We start from the raw sequence: 22,467 nt of genomic DNA on the forward strand, positions 1-22,467 counted from the left end.
ATCACATGTGAAGTAGCGTAAACAGAATTAATTTTGGTGAATGAAGTAAATAATTATGGGTGTCTGGAATTCAATTTTAAAGGTTAAATAAAATAGGAACAAGGCTGATTGAGTTAAGATATTGGATGCTTATTGACAGAGCAGTCTGTTTTCTCATTTACTATTTTCAATAGCAGCTTCGCCCATTCAAGAAAACACATTAGCATGAACAATTGCAATGCATTGTTAAGATTTTATATTTGCAATCATTCTTTTTGAGCTGTTCCTTGGATCAAGGATAACTTGCCTTTAAGCTGGCTTTACAAGTTCTGATTTGATTAAGGAAGCCAATGTGCGAAGTGCAAACTTTCATAGATGGGGCAAAAGGTAGCTGATGAGATAGATAAGAGGTTGATTTGCAAGGTGGTGAACTCCCTTCACTACTTACGCAGAGCTTCTGATATATGAGCAGCCATGGGCCATAACTTTTCAGGAATTAGATGGAATGGTACATTTGAAAGAAACTTCATGACATCCTTCAATTTTTCCCTGTTACTATTACAAAAACAAAAATCAATTTGATTTCAAATACTATCTCCCTTTCTCAAATACTCCACAACTCAACTTGTACCTCAAATTTATGTTCCAATTTTCAGATAATGATCAATAAATGTAAATGTTTGCTGAGTATTAGTAGTATTGTGCTAGAAATTCCCTAGAATTGATGTTCTTTGCAATCTTAGCCATTAAACAGAAAATCATAAAAATATTGGATATTTGTGAAAAGCTTTATTAAAGATCAGTGTTTCATAACTTAACCTACAGTACCAAATTCTGACGTGTGAAACACATTCTGAGAGTGTACTAAGTCACACTCCATCACATCTTTCAATGGATTAGGTATAACAGTCAGCTATCCTAATGTAAAATTTACTGTCACTTATATTTGAATTTACCACATATAATAGGCAACAACAGCATGATGCACAATTTTCCTTGCATGACTGCTTAATGTGAAATTTCTTAGAAAAGTTCATGTGGTTAATCAGTTGCAGCTTTCAAGAATGTGATGATAAATTAGAACATGTGATACTGATTTGATATTTTGTGGAGACAAAAACAATTTTAGTTTTGAAGTGGAAAAAATGCAAATTACTCTGCAATGAACTGACATTAATATCTATTATGTATCAGTTATCCCGAACAGCCATGACCTAATTCAAGGCAGAGTAGACTTGAGGGGCCATGTGGCCTATTCTGGCTCAAGATTCATGTGTTTGCAAATTTTAAGCACAAGTTAAAAGGACTAGCACCAATCATTTTATCTTGCAATATTTTATTTGTATGAAAGTGAATCGATTCAAGGTCAATACAGTTATTACCTCAAGTTGGAAAATAAGTTATAAAACACAAATATAAAAAAACCCTGCTTTTGACATTGTCATGAAAGTTCATTATTTAATGTAGGGCCAATGAGTTAATTATCTACAAAAAATAACTTGCATTATCAAGACAATTTTATTCACATACTTCATCCATTATAACACATGAGATTCACAGCAGCACGAGGAATCAGACAGTGCAACTAAATCGTGCATGTGGACCCATTTTCAGCTTCCTAGAAATGTGTAATAAATGAAGGGAAACATAAGTGTGTAACATGCAGCATGAGTAGAAAGAAATGAACAAAATGTTCATCTGATGCATAGATTACTAAGTGTTCTAAAAATTACTGGTAAAGCATGAAAAGCAGCAAGTCTGGGGCTAGGACCAATTCTGATAAATAATAAATAGGGGCTGTGGCAAAAGTATTCAATTAAACAAGAGAATCATGTGGTACAATGATTTCAAGTAGTCAAATCTGAGCTGATAGTAAGGTAATCCCCCCGATCTATAAATTGGGGTACTGAACAAAAAATTACATATAAATGCACGTTTCTGGTTACATGTAAAAATAGAGGGGAAGGAAGAGCTGAATTATTTTAAAAAAATACATTAATTAATCATGTTCAAGTTGGGAAAATGAACAGGGAATCAATACCATTTGCCGAAACGATAACCTTGGACTGAATTCCCAAAGATTTCTAGTATGAGTGTTTGTATTGCTTTATATTTGTTGAATAATCAATAAAAGGTAATTGCAATGACTAGGCAAGTAACACAACCAACAGAATAGAAGTACGAGAACTCAATTGACTGAGGGTCATGCTCTCATCCAAAAGTTTCAATTTTCTTAAGTGTTATTAATTCTGTAATGTTTCCACAAGTTAGCACTGGTCTCTTACCACAACTAAACTGCTACTGACAACAAGGAAATTTCATTCATTTAATGGTTAGGTACAGTGGAAATATCAAAATATTTTGCACTGTAAAGTCAAACCAGGTGGTTCTTGTAATCTCAATGGTAGGGCACTAGTGAACGAAATGGAACAGAAAAATCTAGAGTACAAGTGCAGAGTTCATACTTGTCCAGAGAATACAAATCAGGTTCTGTATAACCACACCTTGATTATGTTTAAGGCTGATTTATACTTGTGTGTTGCATCAACGCCATAGGTAACGCGTACGCTACGCCGTACCCTATGCTGTAGGGTGACATGCACCTCTCCAGAAAAGTTACTCGCACGTCACAGTAAACGCAGACAGCAACAACTGTGATTGGTCCGCTTGGTAGCATCGCATTTCCTCCTACAAATTTCCGGTTGCTTCTCTGGAATGTTTGTGGGCTGTGCGTACACCGATGCGAAACAGATGAACCAAATCATTAAATCTACCTGCCGTCATGCACAAATGTTTGAAATGCATTTCCTCGTCCATGTCTCTCACAAAGAAACTCAACACAGTGGCATAGAAACCCCACCGCCAACTAGCGTTTTGGTGCACACCAACGCATGCTCGCTATAGTGTAGAGCGATGCAAAAGTGAAAATCAGGGTTATGGCATAGGCTGTGGCGTAGCCCGTACGCACGAGTATAAATCAGCCTTTAGTCCTTAAAAATTTCAACAGCCTTTCAACAACTTCAAGATGCTGTAGTTTCAATAAGAATACATGAAGTCCAAACCTTCACCGAAATATTTCTTACACTAATTAGTTTTCTTCGTAGGATTATCGTTGAAGGGCACATTATCCAGCAGAACATCTTCCCTGGGTCTTAGAACTGGAAATAAAACATTAAATGACTCATTATTTTTTGAGAATGAATTCACAGAACTATAGAGATAATCAATGTGTATCAAATGGAGGTTTTCCTTGAGGGAGAAAAGGGAAGGAACTCGGTAAGTAGAGAAACATCAAATTCTGGGAAGAATGCCAACTGTGATGAAAACCAGTGGTCTAAACCCAGGTCTTTCATTTGCCCCTGCTGAATCCACGTAACAGCACTACTTATCATGGTGCCACAGGTCAGAAGTTCCAGGCGTTGCTGATGCAGCTGACCCATGAAGTGGGACAACTCACAAGGAGCAACTAGGTCTCAAGCAGCAGAAATCCTGAGGGTCCCACCCCAAACCACTGATGGCCATTTGACTGCTGAAGGCCTCTACAAGTGTTTCTAATTATCTATAAACACAAGAGTTTCTGCAGATGCTAGAAATCCAGAGCATTCCCCATTCTGGCTCTCTTCCTTTCCAGTCCTGATGAATTATTCCATTCCATGTTTGCTGCCTGACCTGCTGAGTTCCTACAGTATTTTGTGAGGGTTGTTCTAAATAACTAACAATTATTAAATTAAAATTATAAATGCATTTTTGAATGTTTGACCAACAAATATAAAAGCAGAATTACAACTTTCATGTGTGTTTTCCATTTACGTCACTGAACTTCACCTCCTTTTTAAATGAAGGCTTGCATAATGCCAAGGGGCCATACATACAGATATTGTGTATTCACAATATCTGTAAGTATGGCCCCTTGGCATTATGTTTCGAGCATTTGTACTTCATCCTGGGCTCAATTTGTATCTAGCAGTATAACAGAGATCAGATGTACCAGCATCTGATAATAGGGTTTCCCAAATTCTCTGCTGCAATGCATTTGTGTAGAAATCATGAACAGGACAACTCTGCTGATCACCAGCAATGCAAGTCTATTCCAAACATGAGAAGGTCTGCAGATGCTGGAAATCCAAAACAACACACACAAAATGCTGGAGGAACTCAGCAAGCCAGGCAGCAGCCTCTATGGAAAAAAAATAAACAGTCAACATTTTGGGCCGAGACCCTTCATCAGGATTGGAAAGGAAGGGGAGAAGTTAGAGCAAGAAGGCACAGATAAGACTGACTAAGATACCCTGGATACAGAACCTGGGTGCCTTTTCATTACATAAAGACTGAGATGATCAGAATATGGCATTCATGAAAGAGACTACCTACATTCGTAGTAAGTTGGCAGAAATTAAGACAAAAAGTGAGAGGCAAGGAAAGAATCAAATTTAAAAGAACAACAATTCACTAGAATAGGAAATATCCTACCTAAAGTTTATTGGGGGAAAAAGAAAGCCCAATTGAACTTTTTATAGTATTGAAACCATGTCCTGGTTTCAATGCTTTGAGGGATGAGGATAACATAAATGAATGGGTGTGAGGTTGGCAAAAAGCAATATAATGTGTAAAAACTAAAGTTACCAACTTTGGTAAAAAAAATAGAAAAGCAGAGATCAGAAAGTATTGTTGTCCAAAAATAACCACAAACTAATATTTAAGTATCATAAATTAGAAAGGAAAATAGTCTGTTGATCGTTAGAGGATCAGTACACAAGTACAGACTGCAATTATATAGAACTCCAGAGAGACCACACCTAAAATAGTGTTAACGTGTCTTATCTTCCTATCCAAGGAAAGATAATTATAAAAGAGGAAACACAAGAGGCTTAACAGATTGCTCCCTGAACCTGGTGCAAGAAGAGTGACCAAGGATAGTAAGCCAATATTGTAGAATTTAGAAGAATGAAAGCATCTCATTGAAATATTCAAAATTCTACAGGAGTTTAATGTATAGATACAGGTTGATGTTTCTCCTTTCTGGGGAAGGAACCAGAAGAGACAATTTCAAAATCAGGATTCTGCCTTTCAAGGTACAGGCGTAAGAAAATTTCTTTAGAAGTTAGTGAATCTTTGAAATTCTCTTAGTGGTGAGGGATAGTGGCACTTGGTAATCAAGACTACTCAATACAGATTAGAATTTTAGTATATATCAGAATCAGGAGATACAGGATCCATGCAGGAAAGGGACACCAAGGTAAAAGATTAGCCAGACATAAGAGAATGAATGGTTTGCTTCCCATTTTGTTTCTTGGCAACTCAGTAAGAAGTGGCCAAATGCTCGTCCCCAGCAACGTAAATTTGAATGGATCAGTACTTTTCACACGATTCAAATGTGAAAGTAACTTATGAATGAAAGTAAAGAACATTCCTCACAATACAATGTGGCCATTAGCCTATCTCGTCTTTGCCAGATCCCAGAGCAATCCCATTCCCAGATCAAACACGAGGAAATCTGCAGATGCTGGAAATTCAAACAACACACACAAAATGCTGGTGGAACACAGCAGGCCAGGCAGCGTCTATAAGGAGAAGCACAGCTGACGTTTCGGGCCGAGACCCTTTGTCAGGACTAACTGAAAGGAAAGATACTAAGAGATTTGAAAGTGGTGGGGGGAGGGGGAAATGCAAAATGATAGGAGAAGACCGGAGGGGGTGGGATGAAGCTAAGAGCCGGAAAGGTGATTGGCGAAAGTGATACAGAACTGGAGAAGGGAAAGGATCATGGAACGGGAGGCCTCGGGATAAGGGGGGGGGGGGGGGGGAGGTGGAAGCACCAGAGGGAGATGGAGAACTGGCAGAGTGATGGGCAGAGAGAGAGAAAAAAACAAACAACTAAATATGTCAGGGGTGGGGTAACCATCCACCACCCCCACCGACTGCAACTCCAGCCTTGAATTCCAGGCCGGGTCTTCACATGCTGCAATTGTGACTCACGTCTCCCCTTCCCCCACCACCACTCTGCCATCCGTTCTCCCTCAAATCCCATCGTCAGCTCCTGGGCCCTCAGAGGCTCCATCTTCCTCTCACCCCAACCTTTCCCTCTCCACTGACACTACTACCCTTCCTCCCCCCTCTGATCCCATCTCTCATCCGTGCCGGGTCTTTACCATTCCCTCTGACCTTCAACTCTCTGAGGCAGAGCGCTCAGTCCTCAGCTTTGCCCCCTTCACCCACATCTCAGCGAGTTCCGCGTACGCCATGATGCTGAACTCTTCTTCCGTTGCCTCCATCTCCGAGCTTATTTCTTTGGCAAGGACTCTCCTACCCCAACGGATGACCCCTTCTCCTGTCTTCAACCCTCCTCCTCTTCATGGAGGCCCCGCTCTGGACTTCTGCCTGCTCTGGATCTCTTTATTGCTAATTGCCGATGGGACATCAACCGTTTCGACTGCACTACACCGTGTTCCAATTCCAACCCCACTCCTTCCTTAAGCTCTGCTCTCCGCTCCCTCCGCACCAATCCCAACCTCACTATAAAACCTGCTGATAAGCTGTTGTTGTCTGGCGTACTGACCTCTACCTGGCCGAGGCACAGCGACAACTCTCTGATACCTCCTCTTATTTACCCCTAGATCATGACCACTAAGGAGCACCAGGCCATTGACTCCTATACCATCACCAACCTTATCAGCTCTGGGGATCTCCCATCCACTGCCACCAACTTCATAGTTCCCACACCCCGCACTTCCCGTTTCTACCTCCTACCCAAGATCCACAAACCTGCCTGTCCAGGTAGACCTATTGTCTCAGCTTGCTCCTGCCCCACCGAACTCATTTCTGCATACCTTGACACTGTCTTATCCCCCCTTGTTCAAACCCTTCCCACCTATGTTTGTGACACTTCTCACGCCTTGAATTTTTTCAATGATTTTAAGTTCCCTGGCCCCTACCACCTTATTTTCACCATGGACATCCAGTCCCTATATACCTCCATCCCCCACCAGGACGGTCTCAAAGCTCTTCACTTCTTTTTGGATTCCAGACCTAACCAATTTCCCTCTACCACCACTCTCCTCCATCTAGCGGAATTAGTTCTTACTCTCAATAATTTCTCCTTTGGCTCCTCCCACTTCCTCCAAACCAAGGGTGTAGCCATGGGCACCCACATGGGTCCCAGTTATGCCTGCCTTTTTGTTGGCTTTGTGGATCAGTCCATGTTCCAAGTCTATACGGGTATTGGTCCCCCTCTTCTCCTTTGCTACATCGACGACTGCATTGGTGCTGCCTCCTGCATGCATGCTGAGCTCATTGACTTCATTAACTTTGCCTCCAACCTCCCTCCCCTTTCTTGATCTTTCTGTCTCCATCTCTGGAGATGGCCTATCTACTGATATCTACTATAAACCTACAGACTCTCACAGTTACCTGGACTGTTCCTCTTCCCACCCTCTCTTGCAAAAATGCTATCCCCTTCTCACAATTCCTCCATCTCCGCCGCATCTGCTCTCAGGATGAGACTTTTCATTCCAGGATGAAGGAGATGTCTTTCTTTTTTAAACAAAGGGGCTTCCCTTCTTCCACCATCAACTCTGCTCTCAAACGCATCTCTCCCATTTCCCGCACATCTGCCCTCACCCCATCCGCCCACCACCCCACTCGGGATAGGGTTCGCCTTGTCCGCACCTACCACCCCACCAGCCTCCAGGTCCAACGTATAATTCTCCATAACTTCCGCCACCTCCAATGGGATCCCACTACCAAGCACATCTTTCCCTCCCCCCCCCCCCCTTTCTGCAGGGATCGCTCCCTACGTGACTCCCTTGTCCACTCGTCCCCCCCATCCGATCTCCCTCCTGGCACTTATCCTTGTAAACGGAACAAGTGCTACACCTGCCCTTACACTTCCTCCCTCACCACCATTCAGGGCCCCAGACAGTCCTTCCAGGTGAGACGACACTTCACCTGTGAGTCGGCTGGTGTGGTATACTGCGCCCGGTGCTCTCGCTGTGGTCTTTCATATATTGGTGAGACCCAACACAGATTGGGAGACTGTTTCGCTGAACACCTACGCTCGGTCCGCCAGAGAAAGCAGGATCTCCCAGTGGCCACACATTTTAATTCCACGTCCCATTCCCATTCTGATATGTCTATCCATGGCCTCCTCTACTGTCAAGATGAAGCCAAACTCAGGTTGGAGGAACAACACCTTATATACCGGCTGGGTAGCCTCCAACCTGATGGCATGAACATTGACTTCCCCAACTTTCGTTAATGCCCCTCCTCCCCTTCTTACCCCATCCCTGACATATTTAGTTGTTTGTTTTTTTCTCTCTCTCTGCCCATCACTCTGCCTGTTCTCCATCTCCCTCTGGTGCTCCCGTCCCCCCTCTTTCTCCCGAGGCCTCCCGTTCCATGATCCTTTCCCTTCTCCAGCTCTGTATCACTTTCGCCAATCACCTTTCCAGCTCTTAGCTTCATCCCACCCCCTCCAGTCTTCACCTATCATTTCGCATTTCCCCCTCCCTCCACTACTTTCAAATCTCTTAGTATCTCTCCTTTCAGTTAGTCCTGATAAAGGGTCTCGGCCCAAAACGTTGACAGTGCTTCTCCTTATAGATGCTGCCTGGCCTGCTGTGTTCCACCAACATTTTTTGTGCGTTGTTCCCATTCCCAGATTTTGCCCCTCTGCAATCTCTTTCCTCTCTCATGCACTTACATTAGGAAAAATTAGATGGTCAATTAACCTATTAACTAGCATTTTTTGGAATGTAGGAACATACAGGGAGCAACGAGGGGAAACACATGGTCACAAGGAGAACCTGCAAATTCCACATTTATAGCAGAGGATGGGACTGAACTCTATTTCCTAGAGATGAGGCAGCAGTGCAACTTGTGCCGTCACTGTGTCAGCCTACAAAATCTGATAGAACAATAAAAGGAAATTTCCAAATTACCCTATTTTACCATTGGTTTCAACCACAATATGAAAAAAAAGGCAAAAATCACTAATACCGTTTTAAGGTATGATGGGTTTTGTAGTTAGATTTGTATTTAAAAAATATAAGATATAGATCTTACTTACAAATGGTATCATGTTTGGTGTGAATTCCCTGGATTACAGTCTTCCTGAGAATTATTTCTATATCTGATCCTAATTTAATTAACTGTGAAGAAAACAGAACATATATTACAAAAATTATTTAAAACATCAATAATTTGTTCCATGCTAACAATAGATCCAATGCAAGACCATCAGATCTCTGGACAAAGATGGACGTTAAGGGCAGGAGGCATGTGTGGAAAGCAAGCAGAAGCCCTTCGGCAGTACAAAGGAGAAAATCATCTTCGGAATTCCAATTTCATAGCACTGAGCAATCCATTTTTAATCATGAAGCATAATATGGCATCAAATTTTAATTATTTTATTTAGTGATACAGCACAGAGTGGACCTTTCTGGCTGTTTGAGCTGTGCTTCCCCAGCAATCCCCAAACAACTTGATTTAACCCTAACTAATCATGGGACAATTTACAATGCCTAATAAACCTACCCAGTATGTCTTTGGACTATGGGAAGAAACTGGACCATCCGGAGAAAACCCACACATTCCATGAAGACATACGGAGGACACCAGAAACGAACTCTGACATCCGGAGTTGTAAAAGTGTCGCGCTAACCACTATGCTACCATGGCACCTTTTGTCCATTTGTTCCACACTGACAACATCACAGTCCTATTTTTCAGCCAATCATCTTAAATCTGAGCCCACATTCCTGCCCCTTCTGCTGTTAGAAAACAACTCTCCTTGGTTTTGAAACTAATCTCATTTTCATGTTCCTGTACACACAGGTCAGGAAGGTCATTCAGCTCACTGAGCCAATTCCAGCTCTGGACAACATCACCGGGTCCTACTGCGGCTCCGGACAATGCCAGTCTTATCATGTCCCTACAACCCATTTTCTTGCAAGTGCCCATCAATTCATCTCCCCTGCCCCCACATACACTACAGTCATAGAATACAGCACAGAAACAGGGCCTTTGGCCTATATAGTCCATGCTGAGCCATTAATCAGCCTGGTCCCATCTACCTACACCCGGGCCCTAGTCCTCCATACTCCTCTGATCCATGTACCTATCCAAATTTCTCTTAAATGTTAAATTGAAGTGGTATCCATCACTTGCAGCTCAATACACACTTTTAGCACCGAGTAAAGATCCCCTTCATGTTCCCCTTAAAAGTTACCTAGACACTTAACCTCTAGTTGTAGTCTCACCCAGCCTCAGTGGAAAATGCCTGCTTGCACTTACCCCATCTCTAACCTTCATAATTACTTTACCTCTATTAAATCTCACCCTAATCTTCTATGTTCTATGGGAGGAAGTCCTAATCAATTCAGCCTTTGTCTGTAACTCCCCCTCAAATCTCAGAACATCCTTCTAACTTTTCTTTGCACTTTTTCAATCTTATTTACATTCTTTCCTGTAGGTAGGTGACCAAAATTGCACACAATACTCCAAACTAAGCCTCACTATCTTATACAATTTCAACATAACATCCCAACTCCTGTACTCCAAACATTGATTTATGAAGGCCAAAGTGTCAAAGGCTTTCTTTATGACCCTATCTACCTATGACGCCAGTTTCAAGGAATTATGGATCTGTATCCCAGATCGTTTGTTCTACCGCAATCCTTAGAGTCCTACTGCTCACTGTGTAAAGACTTACCCTGGTTTGTCCTCCAAAATTGCAACACTGCACTAAATTCCACCTGCAATTTATAGCCCATTTTTCCAGCTGGTCCAGATCCTGCTACAAGCTTTGATAGTCTTCCTTGCTGTTCACAACAACCCCAGTTTGGGTATCATCCACACATTTGTTGATCCAGTTTGCATTATCATGCAGATCTTTGATACAGATGACAAACAACAGTAGAGTCAGCACTGATCCCTGCGCCACACGACTAGTCACAAGACTCCAGTCGGGAGAGGCAATCATCTACTACCACTCTCAGTCTTCTCCCAAAAAGCCAATGTCTAATCCAATTTACTACCTTATCTGGAATGCCAAGCAAATGAACCTTCTTTACCAACCTCCCATGTGGGACCTTGTCAAAAGCCTTGCTAAAGTTCATGGAGACAACATCCATTGCCTTACCTTCAACTTCCCTAGTTCTTGAAAAACTCTCTAAGATTGGTGAGACACAACCTACCATGTACAAAGCCATGCTGACTGCCCTTAATCAGTCCACGTCTATCCAAATACTTGTGTATCTGGTCCCTTAGAATACCTTCCAATAACTTAGTCACTACCAAAGTTAGGCTTACTGGCCTATAATTTGTTGGCTTAATCTCAGAGTCCTTCTTAAACAACAGAACACCATTAGCTATCCTCTAATACCTCACCCATGGTTAAGAATTCTTAAAATATCTCTGCTAGGGTCACTGCAATTTCTGTACTACCCTCCCATGTCAGGCCCTGGGGATTTATCCACCCTAAAGTGCCTCAAGACAGCAAACACTTCCTCCTCTGTAATCTGTACAAGGCCCATGACCTCGCTGCTGCTTTGTCTCACTTCCACAGACTCTGTGTCTCTCCTGAGTTAATACAGATGCAAAAAAAAAATCCATTTAAGATCTCCCCCATTTGTTTTGGCTCCACTCATAGATTACCACTCTGATCTTCCAAAGCACAATTTTGTCCCCTGCTTTTCTTTCGCTCTTAACATATCTGTAGAATCCCTTCGGATTCTCCTTCATAATGTCTGCTAAATCAACTTCATGCCTTCTTTTCCCCTCATTTACTTTTTAACTGTTCTCTTTAATTTTTTATACTCAAGTACACCATTTGTTCCTACCTGCCTATACCCGCTATGCACCTCCTTTTTCTTAACCAAGGCTTCAGTATCTCTCAAGAAACAAGGTTGTCTAAACTGGGTATCCTTGCCTTTTATTCTAACAGGAACCTACAGACTTTTAACTCTCAAAATTTCACTTTTGAAGGCCTCCCACTTACCAAGTACACCTTTGCCAGAGAGCACATGTCCCAATCCACACTTGCCAGATCCATTCTGATACCATCAAAATGGGCCTTTTTCCAATGTAGAATCTCAACCCAACGAATAGAGCTACAATTTTCCACAATTACTTTGCATCTTGTAATTATAATGCTATTAGTTTCAGTGTTCCCCTACACAAACTTCTGTCACCTGCCCTGTCTCATTTCCTAACAAGAGATCTAATATTACACTCTCTCTAGTTGGGATTTCTATGTACTGATTAGGGAAACTTTTCTGAACACATTTGACAAACTCTTTCCCATCCAGCCCTTTGGCAGTACGGGAGTCCCAGTCAATATGTTTAAAGTTCGTCACACCTTCTGCCCACATCATTAGTCATGGCCTCTGGCTGCTTGCCCTCCCACTTTACAATGCTGTGTACTTGATCCAAGATGTTCCTAACCTCCAGCTGGGAGGCAACATACCATCTGGGAATCTCTTTCTTGTCCAAAGAACCTCCTTTCTGCTCCCCTAAGCAACAAATTCCCTATCACTGCAGCTCACCTCCTATCTTCTCTTCCCTTCTGAGCCACAGGGCCAGATTCTGTGTCAGAGACCTGACTGCTGTGACCTTCCTCTGCTAGGTCACCCTCCCAGCAGTATCAAACCTGTCCCTATTCCCTCTCCTAATGGTCTCCTGTGTTCCATACCTTCAATATAATTACCTCACTGTACACCCTGTCTATCAACCCCTGGAGCTCATCCAGTTCCAGCTCCAACTCCTTAACATAGTCAATTAGAAGCTGCAATTGGATGTACCTCTTGCAAATGAAGTTGTCAGGGACACTGAAGTCTCCCTAACTTCCCACATTCCACAAGAGGAGCATTCTGCTAAGTTGCCTGGATCTCCACTGCTCTAAAAGTGCAATAACAACGAAAGCATAAATAACAAAGAAAAATCTACCTACGGTCTATGCCTCTCCTTGCTGAAGCTTTGATGAGCCAAAGTCTCAGCACCCACTCCCTCCATGGCCACTCCACATAAACCTTACTTCTTTTTATTGGACCTTGCCAAGTGCCTAATTATGTGCAATCCAAAGTTCCTTTAGAACGGAGGCCTCCCAAAATGTGACAGCTGGTCAGCTTGTCTCATTTAAACTCTCTCTCTCTACAAATCCAATGTCTCCTCGGGAACTAAAGTGCCCAAAATGCACCTGGTACCCCCACTCATTTCTTTTAAACTCGCGCTCCTGCTACAAAATCCAATGTCTCCTTGGGAACTGTGGCAGCCAAAATATGCCAATTGCCCCTGCTTGCTTCTTTTAACCCCTCTTTCCCTCTACGCAATCCAATGCCTACTTGGGAACTGGGGCACCCAAATTGTGCTGACTGCCTCTGCTTGCTTTAAAACTCTCTTTCCTGCTATAAAATCCAAAGTCTCCCCAGGAACTGTGACGTCCAAAATGTGCCAACTGCCCCTGCTCACTTCTTTGAAACTCTCTTTCCCCCTCTATACAATCCAATGTCTCCTCAGGAGATGCGGCACACAATAGAGGGAATTTTCAGTCAACATCAACTTCCAAACTTATCTTTGGACTGGGAGAGCAAACGAAAAAGACGAGAGAAACCTATGCAGTCCCAAGGACAATGGACAAACTCACAGACTGGACTGAATCCACCACTGCACCACAGTGCCCTCTAGTTCCCGCACACCTCAACAGTGAAGTTCAATTGCCTGATTAGCTAAGCACGCACACTTGATAAGTGGAATACTTGTTAGTAGAAGAGCGATCCCTTGTAATGATCACTACACTGAACAGACCTCAGATATTTGCTCTGGAGATGATTCATTACGGTGGTTCCGGAATTCAGAATTAATCTTCTGCCTTGCAGCTGCAAAACAGGGCATAAAACTAGTTTCAATGTAAGTTAAATTTGAAACTTGATGTAGTACAGTATTATTTCATAGCCTCAAGAAACCCCAAATGATTTCTAAATATATTGTATATCCTCTGCAGACAAAGCTTGAGAGTGAGAGTGTCTCATTAGATGGGCATGTTGAGAGTAGTGTCAGAGTCAGCACCTCCATCTCTCTCATTTCCATTCCTCCTGGTCCTTTCCATTTTGTACTGCCTGTTACTGACATCAATTCATTTGAATGAACCAAATATTATAGACAAGGCAAGTAATAATTCAGGCTTCATACATGTGCACTACCACCACATCTCATGCATTTGGAGGCAGCTCTGTGTTTGACAGGGCAAAGAATGCCAACAATTTTCAAGCTGGAAAACTAATTGGAAGGATGCCTCTTGGATTAGTGTTTACAATAGAAAATGATGATGGATGTTTGTTCATGATTTTTGTGGTAAAGTCCGTTATATGGAGGATGTAAATGCTGTAGTATAACTGTCTTTAGCTGACTACTTAAGACTGAATAATGAGAAATCTTTGAAATTTTATATCATGCAAAGTTAGTTGCAGATGCCAAGTCATTAAGTACTTTTAAGACTGTGATTGACTTCTGCACTATAGAGGAAGCCAAGAGATATGGCGATCAGGCCGGAATGTGGAAATGCAGCCAAAGATTAAATTGGCCACAGTCGTTTTGGATGGAGGAGCAGGGTTAATGGGCTACACGATCTACTTTACACATGCCTAGAGTCTGAACTATTAATAAATCAAGTATCATAGACAAGGCAAGTAAAATGAATTGATGGCAATAAGAGGCAATGAGAACTGGAAAGAACTCAGGAGGAATGGAGAGAAAAATGGAAGTAGTAGATGAGTTTGGCCCATTGGGTCTGTGCTGACTCTGGGGTTAATCCTAGTCCTTGAAATTCTCCAAAACCTACTCTCAACATGACTATTTTTTATCCTAAAGATTAAAAATTAGCTTTATCATGTATACATCAAGATATCAAAACATACAGTGAAAAGCATCGATTGCTTCAATGACCACCACAGTCCAAAGATTACGCTGGGGACAGTCTGCAATTATCACCATGCTTCCTGTTAACATACATAGCATGCCCACAACTCACTAACTCTAACAATACATCTTTTGGATGTGGGAAAAAAACCTGAACACATGAAGGAAACCCACACGGCTCTGGGAAGATTATACAAACTGAAAATTTTGGGAACTGAACCCTGATCAGTGATCATTGACGCTGTAAAGTGTTAGAACTGATATGGTGTACACATACGTACACACACACTTCCACCAGCCTTATCTACTTTGGGTGATTTACAGAAGCCTGATGTTAAGCAGTCACAAGAAAATGCAAGTTCCATACTGCATCAGTAACTAGAACCAAACCCAGATCTGATCTAACTGCCAAGAACATTTGGAATTCTCTGATCTTTGTACTCTATCTCACCAAGTGCAATGAAACTCAACTCCATTTGCCAAAACATCATTTCATTTGTCATGGGAAGAGATTAATGTAAGTATCCATTTTGATTATTAAATAAGTTTTCCCCAAAACAGCTAATACGCTAAGAATAGATTGTGATGCCCGATTTTAGTAATTTAAAATACTGCATTCAAAGTCAGATCCAATATTTGAAAGAAAACAAACTTCTCAACAGGAAAACTGGAACATGACATTTATCATGAAAGACTCTGCTTCTAATTGCTTTTACTTCAGAGCCGCTGATCTCAGTTCAGACTGTTTATACCCAAGGCTAGATATGAGTTGAATCGGAGGCCCTTCTGTTTGCTAACTGTTGCAAGTAGCCCCAGAGATCATAGGATATTACCCATAACAAAATACTTTGTTGACACTGCCTAGCCCTGACACCTTTCTGTGAATTCACCCAAGATCTCAAAAAGATGACAAGTGGAATGATTTTTCTTTGGAGAAAGGCTCTCCAAGTCATAATTCTCAACCTTCAGCAAATAGGCTTGTAAAATAGGTAAGATGCAAATGATCAGTAATATTCAGCTCCATTTAACTGCTACAAAAAAAGAGAAGGTACAGTTGTGTTAGTCATGATAATTACAGCACATCCACATAAAGTATTTATTTCTTTCCAGAAGAAGAAAGTTATTTTAACAGGCGATGATAAAATGCATCTTTTTGTACCTATTCATTTAAAATAATCACTTCTGCACAACTGCCAATAATAATTCAGCTTACCTTCCAGTGTTTTTTCATCACCGCTGAACACCTCTTTCCTTGTTCTATGCAAAGCTTTGAAAAGCTGCAATACCTTCCAAAGCAAAAAGATGTGAAAGACTCAATCCAGTGAAGTGCAGTCAAATACCCTTCAGTCAATGATATTCCAAGTGTAATCCCCTCCCTGCAAGGGCTAAGGTGCATAGGCACACCACTACCTGCATGTTTCCCAAGCTACACACCACCTTAACTTGGAAATACACTGCCATTCCATATCTGCTGTTGAATTTAAATCCTCGAACTCTACCTAATAGTAAATTATCGTTTAAGATGGCGTTGGTGAATCTCAGCAAATTTTGACTGGTGGCTGATGAAATAAGGAAAACAACTGAAGTCTTAGTTAATTCATTGCTTGGTACTAAACTAAGGGTCTGTGGACAGACTCTCTTTGTGGCCTTCAGCTCAGAACATCATTTACTTGCGTTTATTATTTGCATGAGTTGTTTTTTCTCCCTCTGCATTTTAGGTGTTTGAGGGTTTTTTAAAAATGTTTTTTGAGGTTTCTTAGTTTTGGGCTGCTTGTTAGCAGATGAATCTCAAGGCTGTATAATGTCTACTTACTTTAAAAAAAATGTACTTTGAACTTTGACCAGGATGCTAACAGCTCAGTTGGCTCAGGTTACTTCGAGGGCATTTAAGGACAGGGAATAAATGCTCACCTTTCCAATGATGCTTAGATCCCAAAAGATCACATCTTTTTAAACCATCAAGCTGTGAATAATGGAGCAATTGCACAGCAAGTTTGAAGTGGGAGGTACAGGAACTCCTAAACATCTATATTGTCAGCAGTAGCAGGGTCAGTATGCACATTTCATAAAGAAAATTAAAGCACTGACAATGTCTTCAGTCAAATACATTAGTAAATACTCTTCTGCTTCCCTCTATGAAATTTTCTGCAATTAGTTCATCTCGACATCAAAGAAATTGCTGAGAGCACTAGATACTGCAACAGCTCTAGGAAGCAGGCGATATTTTTGCTGTATTGTTGAACTTTCCCTCCTTAGGCAAGATGTTCTAGTAAGATTTACAAAACTGGCAGCTTTCTGCCAACGTATCTAAGCCATGCTCAAGATAGTGCAAATCCAAACCAGTTAATCCAATCACCTGAGTTCTACTTTTGATCAAACAAGTTATGAAAAGCGTTATCAACAATTTCATAACGTACCAATAAACTGCTCAAAGTTCAGTTTGTGTTCTGCCTGAACCACTCAGCCCCTTCTCTCATTACAGCCTTGGTCTAAGCATCAGTTAATTATGACCAAATCTGTCATCTTGGAGACCTTGTACAAAAGAAGTTAATCAACATGAGCACAGAGTACTCTGCTGATGCAGTCATTCTGCACAATACATACTTGCCTTCAGTTACTTCATAAACAACTTCCTCTCCTCCCCCCATCATACATGGGAATGTGCAGTAACAATTCCACATGGTCAAATCCATCTGCATTTCTTCAGGAGAAAATGAAACATTTGCCTGCATACAGCAATATCTGGGTAGGAGTCTGGCTCAAGCTGGCATGTGGCAATAATATTTGTGCTCCTAAGGGTGAAAAAATAACTATCTCCAACAAAAAGGAATCCCCCATCATCTGCTATTAAGTTGAATTATTAACATCAGCTCTTCATCATAAATCTTCAAAGTCACTTTTAAGTAGGCTTTCAACCTCATCTTTGTGTCACTAGACAGCAGGGTCAAAGTTCAAAATAAATTTATCTTTGAAGTATATACACATGTCACTATATACAGTGGATTCCAGTTAATTGGGCCATCAGTTAATCAAGGCAGCCACTTACTTGGGACAACTCTTAAAGAACAAAAACAAATCAAGAAAATAGCCATAATTCCCTTTGTTTATTTGGGACACTATACTGCTTAATTGGGACATGAGACTGTTGCCAAACATTTTCTAAGAAGCATCAGTTGTGTGCATGTCTGTTAAATACTACACCATGCTTAGAGCAAAGTTTTTAAATAGTGTCAAGCAACACACACAAAATGCTGGTGGAACGCAGCAGGCCAGGCAGCATCTATAGGAAGAAGTACAGTTGATGTTTCAGGCCGAGACCCTTCGTAGTGTCACCTGTGTTTGTGTTCAAAAAGCAGTGATTTCTGTCACAGGTAGTTGGCAAGTAATAAACAGTAAGATGATTCATAACCGTTTTGCTCACTACTGTTTCAAGCATTCAAGGCTTGGAGATGCCAGAAAAATTTCACTACTTCAAGTTAGGGACTGTGAGGAATTTGCAGATATCAGTATACATCTTGAATGTTACAATTAAAATGAAAATTTGAAGGATGCACTCATTGAAAGCACTGTTTGAAGGCAGCCCACCATCTGCACTGATTTTGTACATTTAACGTTAATCAAAAGAACATGTCAGTCCGTTCCCTCAAAGCTGTGCGAGTGTGTGGCTGTGTAGTAACTGAAATGGTCCCGCACACATACCCATTGTTGCTGTGCAGCTGGAATTTTATTTTATATACACATTTAAAATGCTACACAGTTTTCAGCTAGTCTAAAAATCTCCTGCTCAGAGAAATACTTGTTCCATACAACTGTAAAAAAAAATCAGAGGGAATGCTGATGTCAAGTGTACACTGAATGAATTCCTCCATTCATAACTATTAGGAACTAATACACAACTTTATAGTACTGACGTAGTTTTGGTAGTGTTCTAATTTATTCTGTATTTCGTTTAAATATAGAATTTCGTACTCAGTTAAAAGGTAGTTTCTATTTTAAAAAAACCTTTTTAACTATTTTCATGAAACAAAATGTACTGGTGGCCATGTGTCCCAATTAACCAGAAACCCCATGACTACCCTGAGATTCATTTTCTTGCAGGCATTCACAGTAGAGCAAAGAAATGCAATAGCATCAATGAAAAAGTACACAGGAAGACTGACAACCAATGTGCAAAAGAAAAAACAGTGCAAATACCAAATAAATAAATAATACTAATAAATAATAATGAGAACATGAGTTGCAGAGTCCTTGAATGTCAATTTATACGGTTGGGGAATCAGTTCAGTGTTGTGGTGAGTAGAATCGTCTATGTTAGTTCAGGAGCCTAATTGTTGAAGAGTATTAACTATTACTGAACCTGATGGTGAAGGCCCTAATGCTCCTCTACCTGCTTCCTGATGGCAGCAGCAAAAAGAGAGCATAGCCTGGATGGTGGGGGTCCCTGATGGTGGATGCTGCTTTCTTGTGGCAGGGAGGGCTTTTCCTGTGCTGGACTGGGTTTATCTACCACTGATGAAGGGTCTTGGCCAGAAATAGTGACTGCTTATTCCTTTCCATTGATGTTGCCTGACCTACTGAGTTCTTCCAACATTTTGTGTTTGTTGCTCTGGATTTCCAGCATCTGAAGAATCTCTTGTGCAAGAAAATTGACATTATGCAGCGAAAAAAAAAAAATCCATTTCATTTAACAGCACCCTTTTACCACCAGTTTGTCCTGTCTATGGAATGTACTGCAATTACCTGCCTGGGCAACTCCAAAATCACACCAATCATCCAGCAGAACTTCACTGGGTCAAACCACCCACAGTTCCAAGACAGCAGAGAAATGTAAACCAAAATATGTGACCTGACAGCACCAGAAAAATGCTAGAGACAGAATAAGGCAGCAGACAAAACCATTTACGTTGATGGAACAACTTGGCTTTCAGAGTGACAGCAATGAAGGAGTGAATGCAAGGACCTGGACTGCTGCAATTTGCCTATCACCACAGTAGGTCTACAGAGGACACTAACCTCTATGGCTCTCCACTCGGCCTGGATCTCCTGGACAACAGCAATCCCTACATCAGAGTGATTTTTATTTATTACAGCTTAGTGCTCAACACAATCATAACCTCAGTTCTAAGCAACAAGCTCCAAAACCTGTGCCCCTGTAACCCCCCCACCCCCGGTACTAGATTCTTGATTTCCTCATCAGGAGACCAGTCAGTGTGGATCGTAAATAGCATTCCCTCCTCCCTGACAATTAACACTGGCACACCTCAAGGATGTCTGCTTAGCCCACTGCTCTACTCTCTACACTCACAACTGTGTGGCTACGCACAGCTCAAACACTATCTATAAATTTGCCAAAGACACAACTATTTTTGGCAGAATTTCAGATGGTGATGAGGTGGCGTACAGGAGTGAGATAGATGAGCTGGCTGAGTGGTGTTGCAACAACAACCTGGCACCCAATGTCAATAAGTCCAAGGAACTAACTATGGACTTCAGGAAGGAGAAGTTGAGGGAACACACACCAGTCCTCACTGAGGGATCAGCAGTGGAATGATTGTGTGATTTCAGGATCCTGGGTATCAACCTCTCTGAAGATCCATCATGCACCCAACATATTGATGCAATTACAAAGGCATGACAACTTTGTTAGGATTTTGAGGTGACTTGGTATGTCAATAAAGATTCCCAAATTTTTACAGATGTACCATGGAGAGCGTTCTAACTGGTTGCATCACCATCTAGTATGGAGGGACCACTGCACAGGATCAAGAAAAAGCTGCAGAAAATTGTCAACTCAGCCAACCCCATTGTGGGCACTAACCTCCTTGGCATTGAAGACACCTTCAAAAGGCGATGCCTCAAAAAGATGGCACCTTATCATTAGGGATCCCCATCAGTCAGGACATGCTGGCTTCTCATTGCTACGATCAAGGAGTGGGTACAGGAACATGAAGACATACACTCAACATTTCAGGAACAGCTTCTTCCCCTCCACCATATTCTTGAATGGGCAATAAACCCATGCACACTACCTCAATATTTTTTCTTATTTTTCCTCTCTTTGCACTAGTTGTTATAGTTTTAAAATTATGTATTACAATGCACTGCTTCCACAAAACAATAAATTTCACGACACGTGTCAGTGATATTAAACCTGATTCTGAAACAGGGTTTTTTTTAAAGCTTAATTGATTTTATACGATCTTATGAATTAACCCGAACAGGAGACTAAGATGGTGGGGAGGAATAACCCACCGGTCAACTGGAAAGGCACTCGGTAGACTGCTCCTTTCCTGACTTTGCAAGTCACCTTGCAGGATTTACAGTGTAGAGTGCCCACCTGAGGAGAAGCTCAGCATCATTACGGCCGGCACAGCCCCCGGCCACTCGGGGGGCCTACCCCTGTCCCCAGGACTCACCTTAGCGCGGGAGCCCATGGCACAGCGAGCCCGGGCCCGGGCCGCCGACGCAACAATCCTCCTTCGGATCAGTGCCGCCGAGGGACAAAGTACCGCAAGTACAACCATGTCAAAATGGCAATTCTACCTTGTTCTCAGACCACGAACTTTCTACCAGCCTGGGACGAAAAGGGGGTGTGCGATATTATAGGGCATAATAAAAACTGCAGGTCAGTTGAAATCCATAAATCAAGCTTATATAGTGTATATATAGAAGTTTGTTCTTTCTTTTTCAGTCTTTTTATTATCATTAATATTATGAACAAAATACAATTGATATATTAATAAAGGGATTACAAACATACAAATTCCCATTGCACATGAAAGAATACATAAGCAATGATTACAATATAAATGAGTTTTCCCAAAACATGAACCATACAGTATATGTATGAACAAGGTAAATCTAGATATTTCATAATATATAATATATAAAAAACACAGAAAAAAGAAAAAAAAGTTATGCAAAAATAACCAAACTACTAATCTAATAGCTAATAAAGAAAAAAAGCAAAAAAAAGAAAGAAAAACTAGAAAAAGAAAAAAAGGGCTGTTTATAATATCTCACAAGAATACATAATCATCAGTGTCATCAACTCCGATCCTCTCAACATAGATAAGATTAAAGCTGGAAAATCAAATAGGGTCATATTACATCATATGAAAATATTGAATAAATGGTCTCCATATCTTTTCAAATTTAATAGAAGTATCAATACACCGCTTCTAATTTTTTCTAAATTTAAACATAACATAGTTTGAGAAAACCAATGAAATACAGTGGGAGGATTAATTTCCTTCCAATTCAGCAAAATAGATCTTCTAGCCATCAGAGTGAGAAATGTAATCATTCGACAGGCGGAAGAAGATAAATGAAGTAAGTCCATCATTGGTAAACCAAAAATTGCAGTAATAGGATGGGGTTGTAAATCGATGTTCAATACCGCAGAGATAATATCAAAAATATCTTTCCAATATTTTTTCAAAAGCGGACATGACCAAAACATATGAGTTAAAGACGCAGTTTCAAATTGACATCTATCACACATAGGATTTATATAAGAATAAAAATGAGCTAATTTATCCTATGACATCCTATGTACGACCTTAAATTGTATTAATG

At 41.1% G+C, this 22,467-nt stretch overlaps 1 protein-coding gene across 1 annotated transcript; it reads right to left on the bottom strand.

The window, feature by feature from the left end:
• Window positions 1-748: 748 nt before the first annotated feature.
• Window positions 749-21,428, bottom strand: lyrm7 (LYR motif containing 7). Its single transcript, XM_059969936.1, has 5 exons — window positions 21,306-21,428; window positions 16,103-16,175; window positions 13,780-13,850; window positions 9,044-9,125; window positions 749-3,137 (listed from the first exon to the last, which is right to left on the bottom strand). Exons 1-5 carry the CDS (start codon window positions 21,411-21,413, stop codon window positions 3,064-3,066), a joined length of 408 nt encoding a protein of 135 aa, XP_059825919.1. The 5' UTR covers window positions 21,414-21,428; the 3' UTR covers window positions 749-3,063.
• Window positions 21,429-22,467: the final 1,039 nt, after the last annotated feature.

This window comes from Hypanus sabinus, chromosome 5, assembly GCF_030144855.1.
Source record: "Hypanus sabinus isolate sHypSab1 chromosome 5, sHypSab1.hap1, whole genome shotgun sequence".
NCBI lineage: Eukaryota > Metazoa > Chordata > Chondrichthyes > Myliobatiformes > Dasyatidae > Hypanus > Hypanus sabinus.